This window comes from Amphiprion ocellaris, chromosome 19 (genome assembly GCF_022539595.1).
Source record: "Amphiprion ocellaris isolate individual 3 ecotype Okinawa chromosome 19, ASM2253959v1, whole genome shotgun sequence".
Lineage (NCBI taxonomy): Eukaryota > Metazoa > Chordata > Actinopteri > Pomacentridae > Amphiprion > Amphiprion ocellaris.
The window spans coordinates 5,545,655-5,571,675 of NC_072784.1; the positions used below are offsets into that span (position 1 = coordinate 5,545,655).

At 41.8% G+C, this 26,021-nt stretch overlaps 1 protein-coding gene across 2 annotated transcripts; it reads left to right on the top strand.

Moving 5' to 3' along the window:
• Window positions 1–2,306: 2,306 nt before the first annotated feature.
• smarca4a (SWI/SNF related, matrix associated, actin dependent regulator of chromatin, subfamily a, member 4a) lies at window positions 2,307–22,736 on the top strand. 2 transcript variants are annotated; one of them, XM_023266943.3, is made up of 34 exons: window positions 2,307–2,462; window positions 4,376–4,639; window positions 4,880–5,012; window positions 6,557–7,015; window positions 7,905–8,003; window positions 8,119–8,374; window positions 9,463–9,589; window positions 9,716–9,889; window positions 10,151–10,324; window positions 10,423–10,590; window positions 10,680–10,730; window positions 10,837–10,967; window positions 11,707–11,770; window positions 11,864–11,976; window positions 12,157–12,304; window positions 12,429–12,592; window positions 12,693–12,759; window positions 12,925–13,035; window positions 13,126–13,368; window positions 13,462–13,575; window positions 14,266–14,373; window positions 14,524–14,610; window positions 14,714–14,760; window positions 14,867–15,033; window positions 16,202–16,365; window positions 16,477–16,743; window positions 17,288–17,365; window positions 18,346–18,564; window positions 18,665–18,927; window positions 19,013–19,118; window positions 19,218–19,319; window positions 19,435–19,567; window positions 19,661–19,800; window positions 22,049–22,736. In XM_023266943.3, exons 2-34 carry the CDS (start codon window positions 4,418–4,420, stop codon window positions 22,079–22,081), a joined length of 4,932 nt encoding a protein of 1,643 aa, XP_023122711.1. In that variant the 5' UTR covers window positions 2,307–2,462; window positions 4,376–4,417; the 3' UTR covers window positions 22,082–22,736. The 2 variants fall into 2 exon arrangements, with proteins under 2 accessions (XP_023122711.1, XP_023122713.1); XM_023266945.3 differs by having other exon boundaries at window positions 16,477–16,704.
• Window positions 22,737–26,021: the final 3,285 nt, after the last annotated feature.

The window sequence follows — 26,021 nt, forward strand, 5'->3', positions numbered from 1 at the left end:
GACAATTTTACTGCTGGAAGCTGCAAGCCAACGCCTAAAGAACTAACTAAAGCAATGGAGCCAAACTCGGTTCAGTGGTGAACAGAAGCAGAGGAAATGTTTGTCTGCAGCCACATAAAGCAGGAAGACACTGAGCTGCTCAGGTGTTCCTGATAACACTGAGCTGCTCAGGTGTTCCTGATAACACCAATCAGCCACCTGGACAGCCAATAGGAACACAGCTTCCTGGAAGTCCAGAGGGCTGGGTTAGTGAAGGAAATTTAGTTTAAAGTTGAAGCAGAAAGTTAACAAAGAAAGTTGAAAACCACCTTCTGATACCTGAAATCTCTGAGTTTTCACACAAAGAACACCTGAACATGTCAAACTGGCTTCATAGTAGAACCATCATTGTAAAAATGTCATAGTATGGTGTATTGCTCAAAAAACATTAGGACCCAGCTGTCAGGGGACAAACATGTAAGAAACATGAGAACAGAGAGAACCCAACCAGTAGGTCACAGTTTATCATCCCCCAGTCATCTCCTGAAGTCCATATGGTGAGAGACATCAGTATCTGGTTGTTAATTTACCAGAGGATGCTTATAATCATGCTGATGTGATCTGTACTCTACAGTATTTTAGTGACTCAATAAATGCCTAAGTTGTTTTTTTAAAAATGCTTTTTAGTTTTTAATAAACATTTAACAGCCTATATGTAATCAATAAATGGCCTTTGCCTATCTTAAGAAAAACTCACTCAGAACTCTATGTTAACAGTACTAAATAAATCAATAAATACATGCATACACACATAAATAAGTTAATACGTTAACTGTGTTAAGATAAGATTTAGATTTTTTTTAAAAAGTTGTTTATGTTTTTGCAGAATCCAGTATTGCTCACTGGTTGGTCATTACATTTTGTTAGTTTGATTTCACTGTTTAAAATGATGCCACCTCTTTTCAGACAGAACCTGTGATCATAAAACAATACAAAATTTTTAGTTCCGTGTTAATAAAGCACTTAAAGCTTTAAGTATGGCTAAATGCTTTTTTCAAAATTAAATATATCACTCCTTAGGTGGTAGTGGCCCCAAGTTCAGTAAAGTTGGAAAGATATTCACAGATTCGGACTTCCAGCATCAATAACTCGTTAGATATAGGTTGTCAAAACATAAACGGTGCCTCTTTCCCATTGTAGCAAGGCAGACAATGTGCTACAAGCCCAGTTTAATCAAAAGTAGCTGTCTTTCAAGCTACAGGAATAACATTGGTGTCTATGGAGTGAACAGGGTCCGTCTGCAATTTGCAAAACCGCTGCAACAGTAAAGAGAGACAAATATTCAATAACTTCACTCTTATACATTGTAGTGTCACTAAAATCACTGCAGCCTTCAACTGGCTCCTGTTGACAAAGTGTTTTAACAGAAATGTAAATGCTGTAATTTGATTCTTTTAATGAACCATGTAACTTGAATGGATGTGATGCTGGTGTGACCACAGTGCACACGTCTGATGTTGCTCACAGTGGTCCAAGGGACGCTCAGGGAGTTTGTGTTTGCTCAGACTCATGAAAAATTACAGGGAACATTGCAGGTGAGGACCTACAAGTATAAGATGACAAATATAGATATGTGCAATTAGGTCTGATTGTGCATCAAGATTTGAATATGAGCAGAAATAATGCCGAAAAACCAGAGATATTAAAGTCCAGGGGGTTATTAATTGAAATGCATTGTGAATAGGTGCCACATGTGCATTTAATTAGGTCACTTCCCCAAACAAATGACACAAAAAGAGGGCAGATCATACATGTGTTGAATCATCGGGAAAAACGCAAAATAAGAAAACTTGATCGTTGGGAGAATTAATATTTGAAAGCAAAACAATACTTGCATTGTTTTCCATTTTATTTCTATTTGTCACGTGGTGCCTCATTTTTTGTGTTTCTTCTACATAAATATAAACCACCACCATAAATTGATGTAGAAATGGAACAACTTGGTGCACAAAATTCACCAGAATTCAGGATTTTACGCTCAAAATTTCCCGAGGGAGGACACCCAGTTCCTCTTGATGTTCACACAGAATCTCCGCCCATGGGTGCCTCGGCCTGGTTAATTGAGTCTATCTGCACGTATGGCAGTGTTTTAGCATTTCCACGTCGATATCCGCGCAGTTTAAAATCATATTTCTTATGATTTCTTCCACAATATCGTGTCTAACCGGAGCTCCCATCCCCCACGCCGGCGTCTCGTCCTTTCATTCCTGCCTGTAAAGCCTAAGCTGTGCTTGCGGGAAGCGAGGCGGTGGAAGGGGGCGCTGCGGAGCCGCACAGGCCGGTCCCTGCGATACAATCTGCCGAGAGAGGGGGGTGAAGGAAAAAAACGACTAGGGTAGGTCGCTCTTTGTTTCTGGGCTAGGAGGAAAAACCGAGAGACGTTGCAACCGGTGAGCGTCCAAACATCAACTTTCGCCGCTCGTGTAAGTCCACGATCATTTAGCTGTTGGATGAGGAGGGTTTTGTGTGTGTTTTGCGCCGCCGTCGGAGGATAGATCTGCTTTTATATGGGCTTTTTTTGTTAAGAGAGGGAAAAAAAAGAGACCGACATTACAGTAGCGCTGCTGTGGCGCGACAGTGTGCAATGAATGAAAATTGGTTTTGGAAATGTGCTAAGAGCGCAGCACTGAGCCAAGGGTACGGGAGGCGCGTTGGATCAATCAACTCCGGCGATGTGGGATGTTCTGACCTTTCACATGTCGCCGCATCTCCCGAAACATCTCGCACAACAGCGATTTTTTCTCTCTAATTGGCCTGGGAGAGCATGGCCGGCTATGCTAACCCGACTAGCTAGTTAGCCCGCTAGCCGCCGTCGTTATGTTGTTGTGTTAGTTCGGGCTTTTAGTTAGCACAAGAGACAGAGTCGGGTTCGTGTTCTTTGTGGCTTTCGCCTTCATTTTAGTGTCATTTTGCGACTGAACCGGCTGTCAAGTGAACACCAGCAAACTTGTGTTATATCACGAGAAAGGGGAAGTTGAAATGACGGCTTTTATTGACACAGAGTAGCGTAAAGTAGAAAATCCGGCTAGGCCCTGCTAGCGTTAGCAAAGCTCCGGATGCTAATAATAGCTAACCTAATTGTTACTGCCTTAAAAATGTAAACATTGTAAGAACTGGACTGGAAAAGTTTTTGCTTTGTGCAGATGTTCTCTCGCAAATGTAATAATAATAGACTGCTGTTGGTGTACAGACAGGGTTGTGTGTGGTTGAATAAGGCCTCATCTACAGAGGTTTTTTGATCATAATTTTGTCCTGTGAAGTGACAGTTAAGATCACTTCTTGGCAACTCATGGTCTTTGTGAAACTTTTCTAGATACAGTTAACATCCTTTCGGTGATTTGGTTGATTGTACAAATCAGATATGCATATGTGTAAGTTATGAGAGTGTTCCAGCTACTTTCAGCAACCATCTGTCACAGTTTGAATAACCTTGGTTTCATGTTTGGACATTTAAATCCTGCAACAGCATAAGAAAAAAATTATTATGTGTCAATCAGATGTGATTTAGAGGTGTTTCCTCTTGTGTATTTAATTTATTTAATTGTGTGGTAACTTTGCAACGCACCAAACAATAGAATCTGACAGACACAAAGGCAGCATCGCTTTCCTGAAATAATTATTTAACATCCACAATTGTCTGTAGATGTCATGCAAAGCTGCTTTCAGGGTCCACTTTTAGAGAAACTCTTAATTATATGTTATTGAATATGTATGACTGTCATCTAAAATACGGCTGGAACAATTCTGATGATCAGTAAAACATTGAACTTCCTCATCAAGCAAAAAAAGGCAAAACATAATTAGATTCTGTGCTCTAACATTGTTATTTCCTTCTTGACTCTGTCATGTTATTGTAAATTTGTCATATTTAATTTGTGGAAGTGTACATTTTACATTTGAATTGTTTTCTGGAATTCATAAACTTTCTCTACTGTTATTCTGCAAGTTGGTGCATTTCTAAAATATTGAATTTGGACTTCAACTGCTGTTCTAAAGGCAAAATATTTCTTTAAATGGGAGTTTTTCTGTACTCAGATTGGTCCTTTAAGTGATGATTTTCCACATCCAATAATGGAATGAGTCTGTGCTACCAACTTTGACAAAAATATATGCATTTTCCTGTTATTTCTGACTATTTAATAGCACAAAATACATTTTATGAATAATACTGATTCCTTTTCACCCCCACAATTTTGACTACGATGCATTGATTATTTTCCTCTGAGCTTGTCTAAAATCTCCTTTAGGAGGCACTTCATCTATGTGGGAAAAACCAGGGTAAATGAAGAACCATGCACATATGTTCTGATCATTGTCTTACTTTATCTCTCTATAGGGGTACTTGCTGCTGCCACACATTCCCAGTTTCCCCTGAGAGATGTCCACTCCTGATCCCCCGATGGGAGGGACACCTCGGCCCGGTCCCTCCCCAGGCCCAGGGCCATCTCCAGGAGGTATGATGGGACCAAGTCCGGGTCCCTCGCCGGGCTCGGCCCACAGCATGATGGGTCCAAGTCCAGGACCTCCAGGATCGGGACACCCCCACCCACCACAGGGACCCTCAGGATATCCTCAGGACAACATGCACCAGATGCACAAAGTACAAAACCAGTTTTATTCCTTTGTTTACTCTTTGTCCAACAGACTTTGACTGATTATTCAGTAACAACTAACTTTTCACCGGTTCTGTCTTGTCTTCGGATTTGTTTTGTATCTGTTATTGACAGTCCTGATCAAAATGCACCCCCTGGAGTTTACGTCTTTCACATTTCAAGCCTACAAACTAAGATAGTCTCTTCATAGTTGTCTTATTCTTCATTGTTCTGTATGCTTCATGCAGCCCATGGAAGCCATGCACGAGAAGGGAATGCCTGATGACCCTCGCTATGGCCAGATGAAGGGTATGGGCATGAGACCGGGAGGACACAGTGGGATGGGACCACCTCCAAGCCCAATGGACCAACATTCCCAAGGTAACACGTCACCCACAATTGTATTTTACATTGGCTGCAGGGTTTTTCATTATCTCATTTTCTCTGCCGAAGTTTCATAATGAACTGAAACTGAGAAATGTTTCAATGAAGCGTAACAAGAATGCTACACTTCATTCTTAAAACTCTAAACATTCAGAAACTATGATTTTAAAGTTGTACTTGGTCCTAGATTTCATTCTGATGTCTGATATTTTTGCGATGGGCTTGCAAGCAAAACGCTGGCCCAAGTCTTCAGTGATGAGGAGAGACAGAGAGACTCTGAACTTTACTGCATGAAGTGGACTTTTTGCTTCTTTTTTTGGTGCAGTGATTATTAGTTATTTATTTGTCACATAGCACTAAAAGAAACGCAATTCACCTTACATGTAATATTATTTAATTTAAATGCATTTCTTGACTTATTTATGAATTAGGGATGTCCGATATTGGCTTTTTTGCCAACAACTGATATGCCGATATTGTCCAACTCTCAATTTCTGATTCCGATATCAGTCGATACCGATATGTGTGGGCTGTTTGACTATTTGACTAATTGTAGGTGACATCACATATCTCCTGTTGTGGAATTAACACATCATGCCTAATTTTATTGGATGCATTCTCAAATGCAACAAGGCTTTAAAATGTAAACATTGTCTGTGCAAAATGAGAAAACTACTTCAAGTTAAGTTTTAGAAAAGCCATATTTTTGCCTTTTTTAAAAAATTGTCTCAAACAACAGTTCACACTCTCCCTCCGTCCCTCCCTTTATGAGTCCGGTAAATACAGGCGAAATCCCAGCATTATTTTATCGGTTTTCATGATAGGCAAAAAAATATTTATAACGATATTGACCGACATTATATTTTTATGGCAATACTGGGCCATTCCTATGAAGAATGCATCCTTATATCTTCTCCTGGATCCACATACACCTCCATCCACCCACAAATACAGTCTAATTCTTTGGCAAACATTTAGACTGTGTCACAGGTTCACACTGAAAAGATGAAACCTGAGTAAATGCTGTATATTCCTGTAAATATATGAGTGGTGGTAGTAGTCTGCTGCTTGTCAGGTAACCTGGATTGTGCACATAGTTCACACACATTGGGTGAAGAAAGAGTGGATTGAAGGATTCTTATCCTCGACGAGCTACATGCAGGAGGAACGGTTAATTCGGTCAGATGCTGTGTGTCTGTGTGAACTCATCCAGCCGGTTTCTCCTCTTGTGTTGCTGTTCGTTCAGCAGCAGTGGGCGGGGCTCAGGGACTTCCCCTTTCAGATAACAACAAAGACAGCTGCATCCACACAACAACACAGTCAGACAGTAAAAGAGGATATGACTAGAGGGAGGTACGTGGGAGCTGTAAAATGAGACTTAGAAAGGGAGATGTAAAGCGTATCTTGTGACCCTTATGGATGTGTAACCTAAACCGCCTGTGACTGAACTTCTATTTGGTGTTGGCTTAGTTTAAAACTATCTCCACACAGTGCCTGAATCATGTTTGATCATAACCATCATGCCTCTGTTCTGTCCCCAGGTTACCCCTCTCCATTGGGAGGTTCAGAACATGCACCCAGCCCAGTTCCCGCCAACGGCCCTCCATCTGGTCCCATGATGCCCGGAGGTCCTTCTGGCCCTGGGTCGGGCCCTATGGAGGGCAGTGGGGACCCTAACCAAGGTATGGGTCAGCCCAACCGTGGTGGTCCACAGGGCCCGGGTGGACCCCCTGGTGCAGGAGCCGGACCCGGCGGCGCAGGTGGACCCACTCCTTTTAACCAGAACCAGCTGCACCAACTCAGGGCCCAGATTATGGCCTACAAGATGCTGGCACGCAGTCAGCCCCTACCAGAGCACCTGCAAATGGCTGTGCAGGGGAAGAGGCCCATGCCAGGGATGCAGCCGCAGCCGATGCCTAATATGCCACCCTCTACAGGGCCTGGAGGTGGGCCGGGTGCTGGGCCAGGACCTGCTCAGGCCAACTACAATAGACCACACGGTGAGTTAAGGAAGACTAATCAGGGTATTTTTGTAATGAGGCTCCTAACATAGTCTTAACTTTATGCAAGAGGGCAGAATATTTGACAGCTTAACAGAGATCGATTACAATTCAGAGGCTATGATTTGATTTTAAAATGATTATTGATGCATCTTTTATTTATGTATGTTGATGCACTTTTTCGTAACACATTTCTTTTTGTTTCACTGAATAAGCAATCATCACTTGCAATTTTTAAAAAAGTGCATTTGTAATAAGAAACAAGAGTTGAATTCGATTGTTCTCTGGCTCGGTAGCGGCGCTAGTAGCCACAGCAGCAACAGTCTGCCGTCTCCTCGACTCCTCCGCCAGGTGGAATCGAGTTGCATGGCTTCTCATGTTTGTTGTGTTGCCAAAGTATTTTATTTTAGCGCAGCACAGCTTACATATAACATGGCTCTTGTCTCGTTCGCTTCCGCCGTCGACGTTGTAGAAGCCGAAGTGTTTCCACACGTCTGCTTTTAAATTAGAAGAAGCTGTTTAGATCTCACAGCGAGGTAGGTGGCGGTCAGCCATGTTTGTTTTCCTCTGTGCATGTGTCAACGTGTCCACTCCAGGTGCGCATCCCAAAGCGTCCCGAAGATGATGTGTACCGCACTTCTTAATTTCATATTATTTAGAACCTTCTGTGTTACTTTAATTAACAGATTTAAATAATCAAAGTTTGGACGTTTGTGAATCGATTCAGGTTCGTCCACGTCCGAATCGCGAGGCATCTAGGAATCGGGAATTTCCCCCACCCCTACTAGTGACTGAACATGATATTGTCTTTTAGTTGTTCAATAATTAGAAATTGTATTTAAAAATTGCATTTTTTCAATATTAATCTGTAATTTTTGTTTTGTTTTAGGTATGGTAGGTCCCAATATGGCGCCTCCTGGACCAGCAGGTGTTCCCCCAGGTATGCAAGGCCAGCCTACCAATGGACCCCCTAAGCCATGGCCTGAAGGTAAACTTGGTCTTCACACTAACTTCCACCCTTTGTATTTTTATGTATATGCCCAATTCTGTCACCAGTAAAATCTACCAAATAAAAAAATCTCTTCTAAATTCATCTCTTCTAGGACCAATGGTGAATGCTGCTGCCCCTTCCAACCCTCCTCAGAAACTGATTCCACCTCAGCCTACTGGCAGACCCTCTCCTGCTCCCCCCTCCGTGCCTCCCGCTGCCTCCCCAGTAATGCCCCCTCAGACACAGTCCCCGGGGCAACCTGCACAGCCCCCTCCCATGATGCTACACCAGAAACAAAACCGCATCACCCCCATCCAGAAACCCCGCGGGCTGGACCCAGTGGAGATCCTCCAGGAGAGAGAGCACAGGTGAGAAAGGGAGACGAATGATCAATCATACACCAAATATTTCTTCTTAAGTTACGATATAGCACAGAGTTGTAAGGACACAATCTGGTTCCTTATTTGAATAAAGCTCTGTTATGTTAATATGTTATTAAATGTTTTTCTCTGTTGCATAGCACCACAACATTTATACATTTTAAGCTAATGAGTAATGACCGTCAGAGTCTTTATATAAATAATTTGTAGCAATGCCAAACATGAAGAGGATTCCATTTTAAAAGCCACTTAATATAATTAAAGGGCGCTTTGGTTATCCTTCATGATTATATATTTGAGCCCATAAAAGCTGATTTAATTTTAGTGTGAAATTAATTAAAGGTCAATGTGGGTAAATAATTTATTGGTTGATGAAGAGTATTCATCAAAGTTTGAATCTTGTCCAAAATTTCCATTCCACGGCTGTTTATCTTTTGTAGCGATTACTGTAGAAGCTGCTGTTGACCACGAAGTTGCACTTTTATAGTTGTACTATTAGATTAACACTCTCAGATAAATCATATGCATGTTAAAAAGAAAACAAAAGTGTTTCACTCCAACTTTTGGAAGGAAATTTAGCAATAACAAATTGATTTGGTTTGTAAAACAGTGGTCCCTCGCCGTATTGCGGTTCACTTTTCGCAGTCTCACGGATTTTTAAATTGTATTTGGTATCACGGATTTTTCGCTATATTGCGGGATTTTACGTTATATAGGTATTTTTATATATTATTTTAATTATTTTAGCGGTAAAATAAGCATATTCTAGCCTTAAAAATGTAAACAATATAAAAAAATATGTAAAATAATAAAACAATAAAAGAACATTAAATCGAAATAAAATGCATTTACAAGAGTGTGGGGAGGGTTTATAAATCCTTAAAATATATATAAATAGTAAAATAAATATGGTCACTACATCGAGGATTTTCGCCTATCGCAGGGGAATCTGGAATGTAACCCCAGCGATAGACGAGGGACCACTGTATAAGTTCCTGCTATGAAGCCAGAATCGGAGAAAACATTGGGTTGAATATTTCATCTATGTCCTAATTTTTTGCTCTATTTATTTTCAGGCTACAGGCTCGTATTGCTCACCGTATACAGGAGCTGGAGAACCTGCCTGGCTCCCTAGCTGGTGACCTGCGCACCAAAGCCACCATCGAGCTCAAAGCCCTGAGGCTGCTTAACTTCCAGAGACAGGTAAATGAAATTATCTGCAAGAAATATTCATAATCCCAAATGCTTATTTATTCACCGTTCACTGGCAAGTCGTCATTATTTTCCCCAGTGGAATACTTACAGTGTCAATGTTTTGTGTGCTCACAGCTGCGTCAGGAGGTGGTGGTCTGCATGCGTCGTGATACTGCTTTGGAAACTGCCCTCAACGCTAAAGCCTACAAGCGCAGCAAACGCCAGTCTTTACGTGAAGCTCGTATCACTGAGAAGCTCGAGAAGCAGCAGAAGATCGAACAAGAGCGTAAACGCCGCCAGAAACACCAGGTATGTAGTGGTAAAAGACAGATGTGGATAGACTGTGGTGGGTGTATTTCAGGGTAAATGCATTAAATTACTTGTTTTGTGTCGTTTTCTTGTAGTTAATAATGCCCAAGTCCTATTTTTGGTGTCACTATTTGTTTTATGATTTAAGTTGCAGCAGAATACTGTTTTGTAACAGTGATAATGTTAACAGTTGACAAAAGAAGTGCAAATTAAAGTTATCTACAAAATTTGCCAACAGCTTTATGTTCGCTTTTTTGACAGGAATACCTCAATAGCATCCTGCAGCACGCCAAGGACTTTAAGGAGTACCACCGCTCGATCACAGCGAAGATCCAGAAGGCCACCAAAGCTGTCGCCACTTATCATGCCAACACCGAGCGCGAGCAGAAGAAAGAGAATGAGCGCATTGAAAAGGAGAGAATGCGGAGGCTGATGGTGAGACACATCATGAGTCTGTATCTGCCATTCGGTGGATATTAGCTGTCTGTTTTGTCCAGCACAAGGATCTGACCTCTCTGTGAATTTGTTCCCAGGCTGAAGATGAAGAAGGGTACCGTAAACTTATTGACCAGAAGAAAGACAAGCGTCTGGCCTACCTGCTACAGCAGACAGACGAGTACGTGGCCAACCTCACTGAGTTGGTGCGTGCTCACAAAGCCGCTCAAGCCCTCAAAGAGAAGAAGAAGAAGAAGAAAAAGAAGGTAAGTATTAACTGAGGGTAAATGTAATGTGTCTCTTTTTACATTTTACCTTTTCTTGTCACACTGACTTAAATTGTTTATGCGTCCAGAAGCCCGAGGCTCCAGAGGGTGGTGCTCCTGGTCTTGGACCTGATGGAGAGGTGAGTTTAAAAGAAGAACATAACGTTGAAGGATGGCCTCCAATAAGGCGTTGTGACTTTTTGACTTGACTATTTTACAATGTTATTTTCTGCTTTCTCCTTTCAGCCTCTAGATGAGACAAGTCAAATGAGTGACCTACCAGTTAAGGTCATCCATGTGGACAGCGGAAAGATCCTGACGGGCGTTGATGCACCGAAGGCTGGCCAGCTGGAGACCTGGCTTGAAATGAATCCAGGGTAGGTGTCATGTCTGCGTATTGTGCATATAAAGCGAGTGACTTTTACAAGGGGAGTACAGGGGGTCCTCGACTTATGTCAGAGTTCCGTTCCTGTGGTGTGACGTAAGTTGATTTTTGCCCTAAGTCGGAACTCCGGTGAATTTACAGTATTTGTACAGCTACAGTAATGAAAACAGTCATTAGCTCACACTGAAACACAACTTGGTAGGAAAATACCAGCGAAAAATTAAACTGTAACTCTGACTTACGCTTGGAAGCCATAATGAAGTTAGCGAATGTAGCATAATCCAACGTGGCGGCAAATGTAAACAAAGCCGTCTTATAGCGCCACGTCACTACTGTACATAGGATATTCATCCGCTCGCCACGTGACGACGTATTCGTCGGCTACGCTCGCCAGTTAGTTCCACTGAATCTGTTCCGGCATACTGACGAAACACCGTAAGTCGAGGACGTCGTAAATCGAGGACCTTCTGTAGTTAATGTAGAATGCAACACTTCAGTTTCACCAAAAAAAACAAGGGTTTGACATGTTAGCTTTGTCATTAAAACATTTTCTGATTGTAATTCTAAAAGCAAGTATCCTGGATTAAAGGTTGAAAGTTAAAATACATCATGGAGCATTATATGTCATAACGTCAAGGCAATGTTTTAATAACATTATAGTTGTCCTCCAGCAGCATCTTTGCATCTCTAGTTGTTTCTAACCTTGTCAATAACACATTGTTCCTCTGCAGATACGAAGTGGCACCACGCTCAGACAGTGAAGATAGTGGTTCAGATGAAGAGGAGGAGGAGGAGGTACATAACTGCTTTCAAACATTATGATATATCGCTGTGATCATTTTGACTCCATGTTGCACAGTTGGCTCCATTTGTGTTTTCTTTTGTCAGGAGGAGGAAGAGGAGCACCCTCAGCACTCTGCAGCCCCGACAGAGGAGAAGAAGAAGATTCCTGACCCTGACAGTGAAGACGTGTCAGAAGTGGATGTCCGGCACATCATTGAGTAAGATAACCGTGTTATCATCAGCTTCAATATCGTCCTTGATGTGTAATCAGTTAGTTAGGTCACAGATTTGGTCATAGAAAGATACATTCCTGCAAGTGATTTATCTTTGGATCTTGTTTTCTTTCCTTCGTCCACAAACATCTGACTGTATTTTGTCTCCCCTCCTGCCTCCATCAGACACGCCAAGCAGGATGTAGACGACGAGTACGGCAATGCAAGCTTCAACCGAGGCCTGCAGTCCTACTACGCTGTGGCTCACGCGGTCACTGAGAAAGTGGATAAACAGTCCTCACTGCTGGTCAATGGGCAGCTCAAGCAATACCAGGTAACCAGGATCAGAGTTGAATGTTCTTGAATGGGAATTAGTGTTGCTCCCTCATGTAATGGAATCTAACTACATGGTTTAAATGAGAGTAAACCGAAGCTAACTTTACCTGTTCACCGCTCAGATCAAAGGTCTGGAATGGCTGGTGTCACTTTACAACAACAACTTGAACGGCATCTTGGCTGATGAGATGGGTCTGGGAAAAACAATCCAGACCATCGCCCTTATTACTTACCTCATGGAGTTCAAGCGCCTCAACGGGCCCTTCCTCATCATTGTACCTCTCTCGTAAGTCCCTCCTTATTTCTCAGTTACAAATAAACAAAAAATGCACGTACACAGAGCTGTTGTGGAGTAGAATAATTAAAGTTGTGTCTTTTGTTTTCAGAACTTTATCAAACTGGGTGTACGAGTTTGATAAGTGGGCGCCATCAGTCGTGAAGGTCTCCTACAAGGTCTGTGGCACCTTTTTTTTTCTAATATTGTGTCAGTGCTATAGTCACATCATGCTGCTGTCGTGACAAACATAGTTTAAACCAAGGCCAATTCTTTTTAATTCTTGTGCTTAAACTATTTAGTTCTGTTAAAAATAAATAGAAATTGTTTATGTTCACTTTCAGGGGTCTCCAGCTGCTCGCCGTTCATTCGTTCCAATCTTGCGTAGCGGCAAGTTCAACGTGCTGCTTACCACGTACGAGTACATTATTAAAGACAAGCAAGTGCTAGCAAAGGTAAAGAAACTCTCCACCATCCAAAATGCATTAAATGTTTAATCATTAGTGATAGATTCGCTCTAAATATACAATGTCTTCCTCCCAAAGCTCCGCTGGAAGTACATGATCGTGGACGAAGGTCATCGTATGAAGAACCATCACTGTAAGCTCACTCAGGTCTTGAACACACACTACTTGGCCCCACGGCGTTTGCTGCTCACAGGAACTCCGCTGCAGAACAAGCTGCCTGAGCTCTGGGCCCTGCTCAACTTCCTGCTGCCCACCATTTTCAAGAGCTGCAGCACCTTCGAACAGTGGTTCAACGCTCCCTTCGCCATGACTGGAGAGAAGGTGAGTTACGGTTTGGTTTGATGTAGCTTTTAAGCATTTTAACATACCAGGTAGTATTTTAAAAATAAACGTTTGCTTTTCTTTTACCTCAAGGTTGACCTGAACGAAGAAGAGACCATCCTGATCATTCGACGTTTACACAAAGTGCTCCGACCTTTCTTGCTGCGCCGACTCAAGAAAGAAGTCGAGGCCCAGCTGCCAGAGAAGGTCAGGCTACTTTCAACATTACTGTATGATTTGCTCCTGCATGAATTTTATCACTCTAAATCTGTGTTCAAACCTTGTTTGTTTTGTGGAACCACACAGTCCTTGATTACATTAAAAAAAAAAAAAATTTTAAAGTTGGATCTTTTCTTTTATTCCACACCATTGAATTCTCACTGTTTAAGTTGGTTAGATCAAAATTGCATTCACACTGTTGCCACTTGGACTGGCAGAAGATGAGCATTAACCATTTATCCAAAATTACAAGTGTTTCAATGGTTAATACATTATTTTAAAATATATGATATTAATTTTTATTCTTTTCTGACTATTTCTAATGATTTCTCTTTATTTTTAACTAACAAATGCAACTATTGCAGCTGAATTTTATCACTTTTAGCTATTTTAAAGTTTTTTTCATGACTGTTACCTAACTCTTAGCCATTTTAAAAAGTAATTTAAACCATATTTCCATTGATTTTAGCTACTTCAGCAGCATTTTTCTTCTTTTTTTGTAATAATTTCAACAGGTTTACATTACATTGAGCTATTTCTTTCCACTGTATTATCATTACCTTTAACTAACTAGTTAATTCACACATCAGTTGCTCATTGGAACTATGTATCGACATATTGTGTTTTTAAATAATTTGGCGGCACTTCTGAGCTCTTCCCTTATTGCTGTTTTTCTAGGTGGAGTACGTGATCAAGTGCGACATGTCTGCTCTCCAGAGGGTTTTGTACAGACACATGCAGGCCAAGGGAGTCTTACTCACAGATGGGTCAGAAAAAGACAAGAAGGTAAGAAGATGAAGCCTTCAAATGACAGCAGTAAAACTGTATTTTTTGGACATTATAGTATAGCACAATAAATGTTACTTTAAGGTTTAAAAATAATGCCTGCCACAAGGTGATTATTCTGTTTGTTTGTTCTTCTTGTAAATTTTCCAGGGTAAAGGTGGCACGAAGACCCTGATGAACACTATCATGCAGTTGAGGAAGATTTGCAACCACCCCTACATGTTCCAGCACATTGAGGTACCAAGCCCAAACTCTGCCACTTTAAACACGATGAATAGAAGAGTTAAATAAAAAGCAGGTGGCAAAAACTAATCAAAATCTTTCCTTGTTTGATTTACAGGAGTCTTTCTCTGAGCATCTTGGATATTCTGGTGGAATCGTGTCCGGGTATGTGAACTTCAAATCTTTATTCTCTTGCACATGTGTGTATTGTGTGGATATATGTTTCAAAGTGGATCATTCCTCTTCATATTGTCCCTTTTTTCCTCTGCAGCCCTGACCTGTACCGCTCCTCTGGAAAGTTTGAGCTGCTGGATCGTATCCTGCCCAAGCTGAGGGCCACCGACCACAAAGTGCTGCTCTTCTGTCAGATGACCTCCCTCATGACCATCATGGAGGACTACTTCGCTTACCGCAACTTCAAGTACCTGCGTCTGGATGGTGAGACGCCTCTGAACCTCTGAATAGGCTAACATTGGCTGTTAGCCACTTGTCACAAATCAAACCTCTATCAAACTAATGTCTTTGCTGTTGACTTGTAGATTACAGGAGGTCCTCAGTTTACGACATCAGCGACCTACGGCGTTTCGTTGTTACGTCGGAACTGGTTATGGGCCGGTTTTCAGTGTAACGTATGGCGTGACGTTGTAACTGGTTATGTGGAACTAATTGACGAGCGGAACGGATGATTACGTCGTCACGCGACATTATAAGACGGCTTTGTTTACATTCGCCGCTTGTATACCACCTTGAATTGTGCTACAGTCGCTAACTTTTTGCCCTTCATTATGGCTCCCAAGTGTACGTGAGACTCTTCTGATGGCAGTGCTTCGAAGAAAAGGAAAACCATCTCCATGAAGGTGAAATTAGATAGAATAAAACGCTTGGAACAGGGCCAAACACATACGAATATCGGTAAAGTTTTAAAAACAGGTCAACACATTGTAGTGACCCTCTGTGATGAATGAGTGAGACTTTATCTGGTTCTCTGGTCGTTTTTTGAACCTTCACAGGCTACTGTGGGCCGTAGCCAACGCCAGAATAACTATAAAAACCCGATAACTTAGCTCCAGAATTAGCCGCTGTTCCCAGCTCTCTTGCTCAGCACACACACTACTGCTGACTCTCCGCCAATCAGAGGTGAGCTAACTAAACATGACACCTTCACTGACATTAGGTAAATCTGGAACTGAACAATAAACATTGAAACTTAAACATCAACAACAATATCAGTCCATTACAATATTCTGTTATCTTTTTGTAAAATGACTCCTACATGAAAGTTATTGTGATGCATGACTTTTTCGAAGAGCTGATCATAACGTGATGCACGTAACGCTTTGTTTTCATTTTCTTCGGAATTCCGACTTGCGGCAAAAATCGACTTACAGGAATCTGTAGGAACGTAACTCTGACGTAAGTCAAGGACCCCCTGTAATAGATAATGGCCATTCTTCAGCAAAGGTTTTGTGTCTTAAAGCTTTCAGAAACTTCCTGCACAGTTTCAAAGCAATAAATAGAAACACTTGAGTAGCCTGTAATGTCAGCTGATTATATGGAACAATTGGGATTTACTATTAACACTTACACACATAATCTCTTTCCATAGGAACCACCAAAGCAGAGGATCGTGGCATGCTGCTGAAGACATTCAATGACCCAGCCTCTGAGTACTTTGTGTTCCTGCTCAGTACCAGGGCTGGAGGTCTGGGCCTGAACCTGCAGTCTGCTGACACTGTCATCATTTTTGACAGTGACTGGAATCCTCATCAGGTACTGTGTGTGTGCAAGGACTGTCGGGAGATGAAGCCTTCACTCTCTGCATACATTTTCCATCGTCAGTATATTTCCACCTGAGCTAATCATCTGTGAACACTCGTGCAGGACTTGCAGGCCCAGGACAGAGCCCACCGTATCGGTCAGCAAAACGAGGTGCGCGTGCTCCGCCTGTGCACCGTCAACAGCGTGGAGGAAAAGATCCTGGCAGCGGCCAAGTACAAGCTGAACGTGGACCAGAAGGTCATCCAGGCCGGCATGTTCGACCAGAAGTCCTCAGGCTTTGAGCGCCGGGCCTTCTTACAGGCCATTCTGGAGCACGAGGAGCAGGACGAGGTCGGGGCTCGAGGAGGCTGCCGCACTAGGGGGGCGTGGGTGGGTGTGATCTGAACCTGTTCCCACATCGCCCACCCACCCACATCCGCCTGTGCGCTGCCCCACCTCTTCATTCTCTCCTTTTTTTTCTCCCCCTCTGTCTCCTTCCCTTATTTCCCTCTTTTCTCAGGATTTGTGAGCTTTCATCAATCCAGACTTCTCCTTTTCTCCTTTATGTATTTCTGCTTCTGCACAAACCTTTGATGGTTAATATGATACTTTATCTTTCACACTCACATGAAAGCTTTTCCCTTTTTATGCCTTTTATTCCTGCTCCTTTTTTTCCTCTCCTTCTGCTTTTAACTTTTGTCCTGCAAAATATATTCTTTGCTTTATTTACCTTTTTTAAGGTTATCTTTTTAGTTAGTGGAATGCAGATGCTGCTTACAGTCACAATGCTTATTAGGACAGACAGTAGTATGCATTAAATCACTTGATGTCTTTTTGTACACTTGAGAGGCATTATTTCAGAGACTTGGCTCTGAGGTGCCACATAAATCTGCAGTCAGCCTCTTCTCATTCACCTTTTTTCATTCATATGCAGGAGGAAGACGAAGTGCCCGATGATGAGACTGTCAATCAGATGATTGCCAGAAGTGAAGAGGAGTTTGAACAGTTTATGGTTAGTCCATAGCAGCTAGTAGATTCAGGGGGTCCTCGGTTTACGACGGCGGAACTGGTTACGTGGAACTAGTTGGCGAGTGGCGCAAATACGTCGTCTTGTGGCACCATAAGACGGCTTTGTTTACATTCTCTGGTTGTGCACCACCTTGAATTGTGCTACATTCGCTAACTTTTTGCCCTCCATTATGGCTCGCAGGCATATGTCAGACTCTTCTGATGGCAAAGAAAATGGTGATGGTGAAAGCTGCAGCTATCCAACTAGTTAAACTCATGCTTGCAAAATGAATCGTGAGTCTTAGCAAACTTAACTTCTTTACTGTGGCTCTTGATCCGCATTACAGACAGAGTGAAAACTGCAACAAAAATAGAATAAAACAACATAAATACATGTAAATAAATCCTTTTAACTTAACCAGTGAGTCCAAAAATGAAGTTAATTACTTAGGACATTGCCTCTGTGGTGTTTACAAAGTAGAGAGCCTTGCATCCAGAAAAGCACATACATGTGTAAAGCTAAACATCAATTAGCGGACAGAAAGTGACAACTGTCAACAGACAACTGCAAAATAAAGGCTTTCTCAAACTAAAAGTACATCGATAATTCTGCCTTAAGGGCAACACACCATGGAAGTGAAATTAGATTTAATAAAAACGTTCCGAACAGGGTGAAACATAAACGAACATCGACATTACTAGATCGAGGTGTAAAAACAGTCCAGCATATTCTGTTATCATCTTGTAAAATGACTCGCATGCATGAAAATCAGTGGTATTCATGTCTTTTATGAAGAACTGATCAATGTCGTGATGCATGTAACAGCTTTGTTTACATTTTCTTCGGAATTCCGACTTGCGGCAAAAATCGACTTACAGGAATCTGTAGGAACGTAACTCCAACGTAAGTCAAGGACCCCCCCTGTACTTGATGTTTTTAGAATCCGACTCCACTAACTCACCACTGCGTTGTTTTTATACCAGCGCATGGATCTAGACAGACGCCGCGAGGAAGCCCGCAACCCTAAGAGGAAACCTCGCCTCATGGAGGAGGACGATCTGCCAGGCTGGATCTTAAAAGACGACGCCGAGGTTGAGAGGTTAACCTGCGAAGAGGAGGAGGAGAAGATGTTTGGCCGAGGATCCCGCCAGCGCAAGGAGGTGGACTACAGCGACTCTCTCACGGAGAAACAGTGGCTGAAGGTGGGATGATGTACAGCTACTGAAGCTTCATCAAAGTGTGACTTTGTAAAATCAATGGAAAATGAGTTGGGTTTTTTTACGGTGTTCGTTGTCACCACAGGCCATAGAAGAAGGAAATCTAGAGGACATCGAAGAGGAAGTACGCCACAAAAAGACCACCAGAAAGCGCAAGAGAGACCGTGACCACGACGGCGGCCCGGCCACGCCAAGCTCCAGCAGCGGCCGCGGTCGAGACAAGGACGAGGAGGTAAAGAAAGCCAAGAAGCGTGGTCGCCCTCCTGCAGAGAAGCTCTCCCCCAACCCTCCGTCTCTCACCAAGAAGATGAAGAAGATCGTCGACGCTGTCATCAAATATAAGGATGGGTGAGGAGGCGACAGTATCTCTGCAAGCATATTATCAGTAGACGAGCCGGAAACTGTACATATAACTGTGTTTTTGTCTCTGCAGTAATGGCCGACAGCTGAGTGAGGTCTTCATCCAGCTCCCCTCTCGCAAAGAGCTGCCAGAGTACTACGAGCTCATCCGCAAACCAGTGGACTTCAGGAAGATCAAGGTGACAGAAAGCAACCTCATCGCTTTCCACGTGGATTTTTATTGAAATTTTTGCCAGCTTCACGTCTGACTTCTTTGTTTTTTCTGTCCAACCCATCAGGAGAGGATCCGCAGCCACAAGTATCGCAGCCTCAACGACCTGGAGAAGGACGTGATGCTGCTGTGTCAGAATGCCCAGACTTTTAACCTGGAGGGATCTCTGGTGAGTGAAGACAGAAGCTCACCAGGGTTTAATATATTTGGCATTTGTTCAAATTAACTTTTATTTATTCTCTGTCTTAAATCTCTCTCTAACTCTGTTTGTGTAAACCTTTCAGATCTACGAGGATTCCATTGTGCTCCAGTCCGTCTTCACCAGCGTGAGGCAGAAGATCGAGAAGGACGACGAAAGCGAGGGAGAGGAGAGCGAGGAAGAGGAGGAGGAGGTCGATGAAGGTTCAGAGTCTGAATGTGAGTATCAGGAACTTGCTGAAGCTTTAACGGTATCTGCAGTGATGGGCGCTCTAACATTAAGTTGATTGTCATCTTTTCAATTCCCACCAGCTCGTTCAGTGAAGGTGAAGATTAAACTGAGCCGGAAAGAGAAGGGAGAGCGAGGAGGCAAAGGACAGCGACGAAGGGGCCGCGGCGCCCGAGCTAAACCCGTGGTGAGCGACGACGACAGCGAGGAGGAACAGGAAGAGGTGAGAAGAATCAGGCACAAGATGCATCGGAGGCATTTTAAAGCTGTGTGACATTACTGTTTTAAAACATCTAAAAAGGACAACACAAATGTTATATAGTTGAATTTTGCACCTACATTATCCTTAATTTTTCCAACAATGTTCAACATACTGTTCTTTTAATGCAGCCCTACGTCATACATGTACAAACGGGTTTTTTTATGCCTCTGCACCAGATGACTTTTTTTGGTTGTTCGTATCTGCATCTCTCTTCCAAACACCTTGAAGTCTGATGGTCAAGGTCACCTGCCAACAGACGTTTTTAGCCATAACTTACAAATTCATTGGCTAATTAGGACAGTATGTCACACAGATGTCTAAAAGCCTTATCTTATAAAGCCACGGCTTGCTACGCTGTACAACATGAATCTAATAGTCTTTCGGCGCGACGTGAAGTTTGCTCTGTGCAGATTGCACGATGAAAAGGCAGCTGAGCCTCAGCTTACGATGTACGTGAGTCAACGTGAATGTGCAAGAATAAGCGTCATAAGCGTGCACCGTCCATCCATGAAAAATAAACAACCGAAGTATAAATGGAGCACCTACAATCACAAACTAGCGAAACAGGAACTAAGTGCTGTGGCCACTATGTGTGTGGGTGTGTGTGTGTTTGCTAGCCGCTAATGTTAGGTTACTAACCGCTCTGCTCCCAAACTCTGGAACTCACTCCCACTGGACATTCGAAGTATTGACTCTCTGCCTCTTTTCAAATCCAAACTGAAAACTCATCTATTCAAGACTATTTATTTATTCTCTCTAACTGCCTCTTTCTTCATATATGTTTTTTTTTTTTTTTATCCTTTTGTATGGTTCTTATCTGTTCTGCTGTATTTGTTTTTTTGTAAAGTGACCTTGGGTGTCAAGAAAGGTGCTTATAAATAAAATTTATTATTATTATTATTATTATTATTATTATTATTATTATTATTATTATTATTATTATTATTATTAACCTGGCAGCTACAATTCTGCCGCTATATCCTTCCATGCTTCATTGTTTTTTGTCTGGTTGTGGTGGGAGCTGGAGGACACGTCAAAAAGACAATGCTCCTGCTGCCACAACTCTACTAGGCTGTCTTCTTTGTTTAAATCCCACATACTTGTTTTGATGCATTTTGCTATTGTTGCCGCAAATCATCTGTTTGGGTTTAACGTCATTTCATACTGCATTTCTATTGGTTAGTTGTCGTAGGTCGCAGCAGCATTCACACTGAGATGATCACCCCAAATTTCTGACACTGTCAGAATTTTATCGCAGCTCGTCTTTTGTGGCAAAACCATGACAACAGCCGTCCTTGAACTTGTCTCACAGTGTGATGTAGAACACCGATTTAGAGCCAAGACCAAAGATATCACCACGTTTCTCTCACGATTGTTATCTTTGGTCTGGGACGGCTGAAAATCGCAGTGTGTAGGGGCCTTAATAGGACAAAAGGATGCAGTAATGGAGTTTTATATTCAAAAGTTGAAATCTGGACATATATGGAAGTAAACTGCAACTTGTCAACACAGCGATTGTTCCAATTTGTTGAAACAAAGAGGAGCTCGTACAGCTCTAACAGGCGATCATTCAGTAACTTTTGGAGTGTGTTTTAAAGGGATGACTAGTAGAATATCTCAGCATTCTCTGGTTATCCATTTGCTGCTTGTCTCCGTTTTCAGCTACTGTGAAATGGCTGGCTTTATGTATTGAACTGAGAAAACAGGAGCTTTATCATGATCTTAGACTTCACTGTGAATTTTATTGATGAAATATAGTTTTAAAATGCCGGATTAATTGATAATAAAAATGATCATTAGGTATAACCCTGTTTTTTGTGTCCCCCCCCCCCCAAAAGAATGTTCCAAACGGTGGATAAATATTGAACCAGTATTCATCTAGATAGAAAGTATGAGTACTATAAGATGAGGAAAGACATTTGCACTTTCTTGTCTGTGGTGATGATAAAAATAACTTGGCCCCTTTTAGACATACAGCCTTTTTACACAAATTTTGTTCAAATTTGATCTCATGCCTGAGACATAAATCATGACAAAAGCAATCATACTATGTCAGACTTGGTAGCATTTACATATGACTTACAGTTGGGATTATTAGATCGTAATATTTAATGTTGTAGTTCTTTTCATTGACACCCCACCCGTGTGGTCTCTAAGTACTCGTATTAGCAAGCAAAAGTAAATCTTTGTTCCTTTTTGTTTGTTTCAGGAGCGTTCGGCCAGTGGCAGCGAGGAGGACTGAAGTGAACCAGTTCTGATTGGACCAACGGCCCACTGAGCCCTTGACTGGACTTTATATATTTTACTTAGATACAGCAGAGGGTCAGTCAGTGGAGAGGCCTAGTTTTACCTAGATGAGCTGATTTTTAGTGAGACAGTTGTATTCTCATTAAAGTATACCATTAAGTAAAAATCAATTAAAAAAAACAACTAAAATATAAAAGCTATGACCCATCCACTTTCATATTTAAACCATTTCCCCAGTATGAATAGTAGTGTGTCTCTTTGCCTTTTTCGTTTTCTCCTGTAAGTGGAAAATTGACAGAGCCTGAATTATTATAGACTGATCGTGGGCCATAAAAACAGCTGTTTTTTAAGTGGTATTAATTTTGTTGTCTTTTACTTTAAGACAAAGCGTACATGTGAACCAGGAGTCACTGCGTTTGTTGAAGTCCCTTTTTGAATGCATGTCGTGCGTGTCTGTGGAAATGCACCTGGATGTGTCTTCACTATTATCTCTGTATTTAATTTAAGACTACAAGCGGGATCACGGTACATCCCACCCTGCAGCCCCTCCCTCTCAGGTTGTGTATGTAAAGGGAGGGAGGGATAGGACCATTTTCTCGTGTCGGTGTCACTGGATTCCAAAAAGTACAATAAAGGCATCTCATAATAAATCTGTGGTCTTCGCTGTGTTCAGTCCAAAATGCACTTCAACACGCTTGTACTTGCTGCATTTGTCCACTAGATGGCCTCGTGAGAGCAGGTCATGTCCACATGTTAGTCTTGTTTATGCACTGTCTGTCCAAAACAGAAGTCGCACACACTAATATTTTGTTGGACTGCCTTTACCTTTGATTGTGGCACTCATTCGCTGTGGCATCGTTTTGATAAGCTAATTATTTCAATCATTTACCAGTTATCCCAGCTTTTTCACAATTTAATACTTCAAGCCCACTTTTTGCAATGTTTCTGTACTTCTTTTATACATTTATTGTTTTCTTTTGTGTTTCTTGTCTGGGTTTTTTTTTTTTTTTTTTTTTGCTTTTCTTCTTTTCTCTCTTCCCTTTACCCTCACCCCAACTGGTCGAGGCAGATGACTGCCCTCCCTGAACCTGGTTTTCCAGTTTTCTCTTTCCATCAAGCTAATTTCCTTAACTCTGACTATATTTAACTGACTAATCAATTTAAATTTATCATTTTACTTCAGCTTTTATATTCATTTCAGCTCACTCTTTCTTTGCTATTTCAAGCATTTGTTCAGTATTTTTTTTAGCTAATGTTTTTGTTTTACCCATAGCTAGTTTTGGATAAGTCACCATTCAGTATATCATTTTACTTAAGCCATTAAGCTGTCCATAGTTTCAGTTATTTTAGTTCTCTTTGCTATTTCAACCATCTATCCAGTATTTTTTAGCTTACGTTGTTTTGTTTCGACTTAGTTTTAGCCATGCCACTATTCAGTTCAGCTAATTATTTCAGTCATTTACCAGCTATCCCAGCTTTTTCCCCAATTTAATACTTCAGGCCCACTTTTTCAAATGTTTATTACTTCTTTTACACATTTATTGTTTTCTTTTTTCTTTTTTTACTGCTCTTCTTTTGTCTCTGTCCTTTATCCTCATCCCAACTGGTCAAGGCAGATGGCCGCCTTCCCTGAGCCTGGTTTTGCTACAGTTCTCACTGTTTCCAAAGAGCTTGCTCAACGCTAATCATTGAATTTGTTGGGATTCTCTCCATAATATTGGATGTGCTATGAGTTGACTTTTTGCACTCTGGATTTGGGCACCATAGAAATAAACCTGGGTTGAATGTATTACTTTTAGAAAGCTATTTCAGCTACGTATCCACAACTCTTTCTAAATGACTTGTCTGTTTGTTGTGTTTGCCAACTTTTTCATGCATACTTAATCACAACACAATGTCACGACTGCAGATGTTGCAACTGACTCAGCATGTGTGTGTTCACATGTCGGTTACCCTCTGGCAGCTACACAGCCATTTGGGGTTCTTCTTGCGATTTCCACAGTATCCCCACTTCTCAGAAATTCAACCCCGACACGCCCACATCCTCCCTTCCCTCACGTGACTTTGCTGAAATCTCGGGGGCACATGCCTGAACACCTGAACAAACATGTGGGGTTATATCTGCTATGAATCTGCTGCGTGGATGATTCCTGAAGGCTGAATTTCGAGGAACGCTCACCTCAGCCTGAGTCTCCCAGCAGACTCATGAGCGAGTGTTTGTACAGTTGTGGTTGCCATTTTTTCAGGATTCATTTGCAGTTTCTGCTATAAACCACCTCAGTTTAGATCTATTTGTATTACAGTCCTTGTGTGTTATAGGATATTCGCTCTCGTGCTGGGAGAAATCTGAACTCTCTGAACTAAATGATTGAAACCCCACGGCTATTGTCTTTTCTTGTTTCATTGCCTTTCAACAAAATGTCTTTGGGTCTCCCAAGAAATATATCTATATTAAGACACACTCCCTACCAATGCAGCCACTTCTCATCCATAACGACAGTCAGAAAATCCAGAAATGTGTCCCTCTTCTTGTGGAAAAAGAAGATGAATCATTGAACACACACAGACACACACACACATAAATGTGTCTGAAATATTTAATGTAGACATTAAAACAGACATCTGTCCTTCTTTGACATCTAATTCTACTTCCAGCGTATCCCTGGCTGGTCTGGTTTTCTGTCTTTCAGAGGTAGAAGCCAAAAACTTGCTTTGCAACATCTGGGAGAACCTGATTTAACCTTCTGGCGAGGATAGAAAAACTGTTACCAAGAAGACTGTTTGTTTTTTCAGGGCTAGTGATGTGAAAAGGGCTGTGGGGGCATGCAGACTGGAAGAACCAGAAATAGTTTACAGAAACTGAGGTGATGAAGTAGAGACTATGAGTAATGAAAGAGACAGAAAGGGGTGTGTTTGACTCTCATGAGCAAACGACAGCGAGAGGAGCTCACCTTGTTTCTGTCATTACGGATGCCTGTCTTTCCACGGTGTGACCCATCTGTTCATCCAGCGTTTCATAAAGAGTCAAAGAGAACATGTACCGCCCCTGTGCTGTGCATATTTTGGGATGGGGACACTGAATAATCAGGAAGTAGGAGGTTAATTCGGGCACAGATTAGAAAACTTTCCTCATTCACAGCCGCTCACCCATAGGACCCAGTTATAGCAGAGGCCGGAAAATTCCTTGTCAGTTCTTGTTAAGCGCAGCAAAGTACAGTGGGGTGAGAGGTGGGTGGGTTCAAGCGCTGGACAGAAAATGTTGAGGATGTTTCCTCGGAGCTGAAAAAAACTCTGAAATATTCTGATGTGTAGCTTTTATTTTTTAAAGGAGTGGTTGTTTGCTTCATGAATTTCCGTAATATTTGATGCAATATTGTGCATAAAAAAGCAAAGATTAGAGAAAAGAAATTCATCAAATGAGATTTTTTGATGTAAATTTGTGATTTTGTGCTTTACAGATATAAATATACACCAATCCACCATAACATTAAACCCACCTCCAAAACATCTCTGACCCACTGAGGCCTGGACTCTCCAGACTTCTGAAGGTGTCCTATGGTATCAAGTACTAAGATGTTGGGAGCAGATCCTTTAAGTCCCTGAAATGGTGAGCTGGAGCCTTCATGGATGGAACTGTTTTTTCCAGCACATTACCCAGATGTACAATCAGATTGAGATCTGGGGAATTTGGAGGCCATTTGAACACTTTGAGCTCTTGGTCATGTTCTTCTAACCATTCCTGAACAATGTTTGCAGTGTGGCAAGGAGCATTATCCTGATAAAAGAGGCCATCAGAGAGTACTGCTGCCATAAAGGGGAGTACATAGTGTCATAATGTTTAGGTAGATTGTATGTGTCAAAGTAACTTCCACATGAATGCAAAATTTCCCAACAGAACATCACGCTTCACAACCTCTCTTGGCTTTCCTTCTTCC

Excerpts from the sequence above, each read along its gene's own strand:
- smarca4a (XM_023266943.3), top strand. The coding sequence starts at position 4,418 with ATGTCCACTCCTGATCCCCCGATGGGAGGGACACCTCGGCCCGGTCCC. Across the intron at positions 4,640-4,879 it reads ACATGCACCAGATGCACAAA|CCCATGGAAGCCATGCACGA; the intron begins GTACAAAACCAG and ends TGCTTCATGCAG. Across the intron at positions 10,731-10,836 it reads GTCTTGGACCTGATGGAGAG|CCTCTAGATGAGACAAGTCA; the intron begins GTGAGTTTAAAA and ends TTCTCCTTTCAG.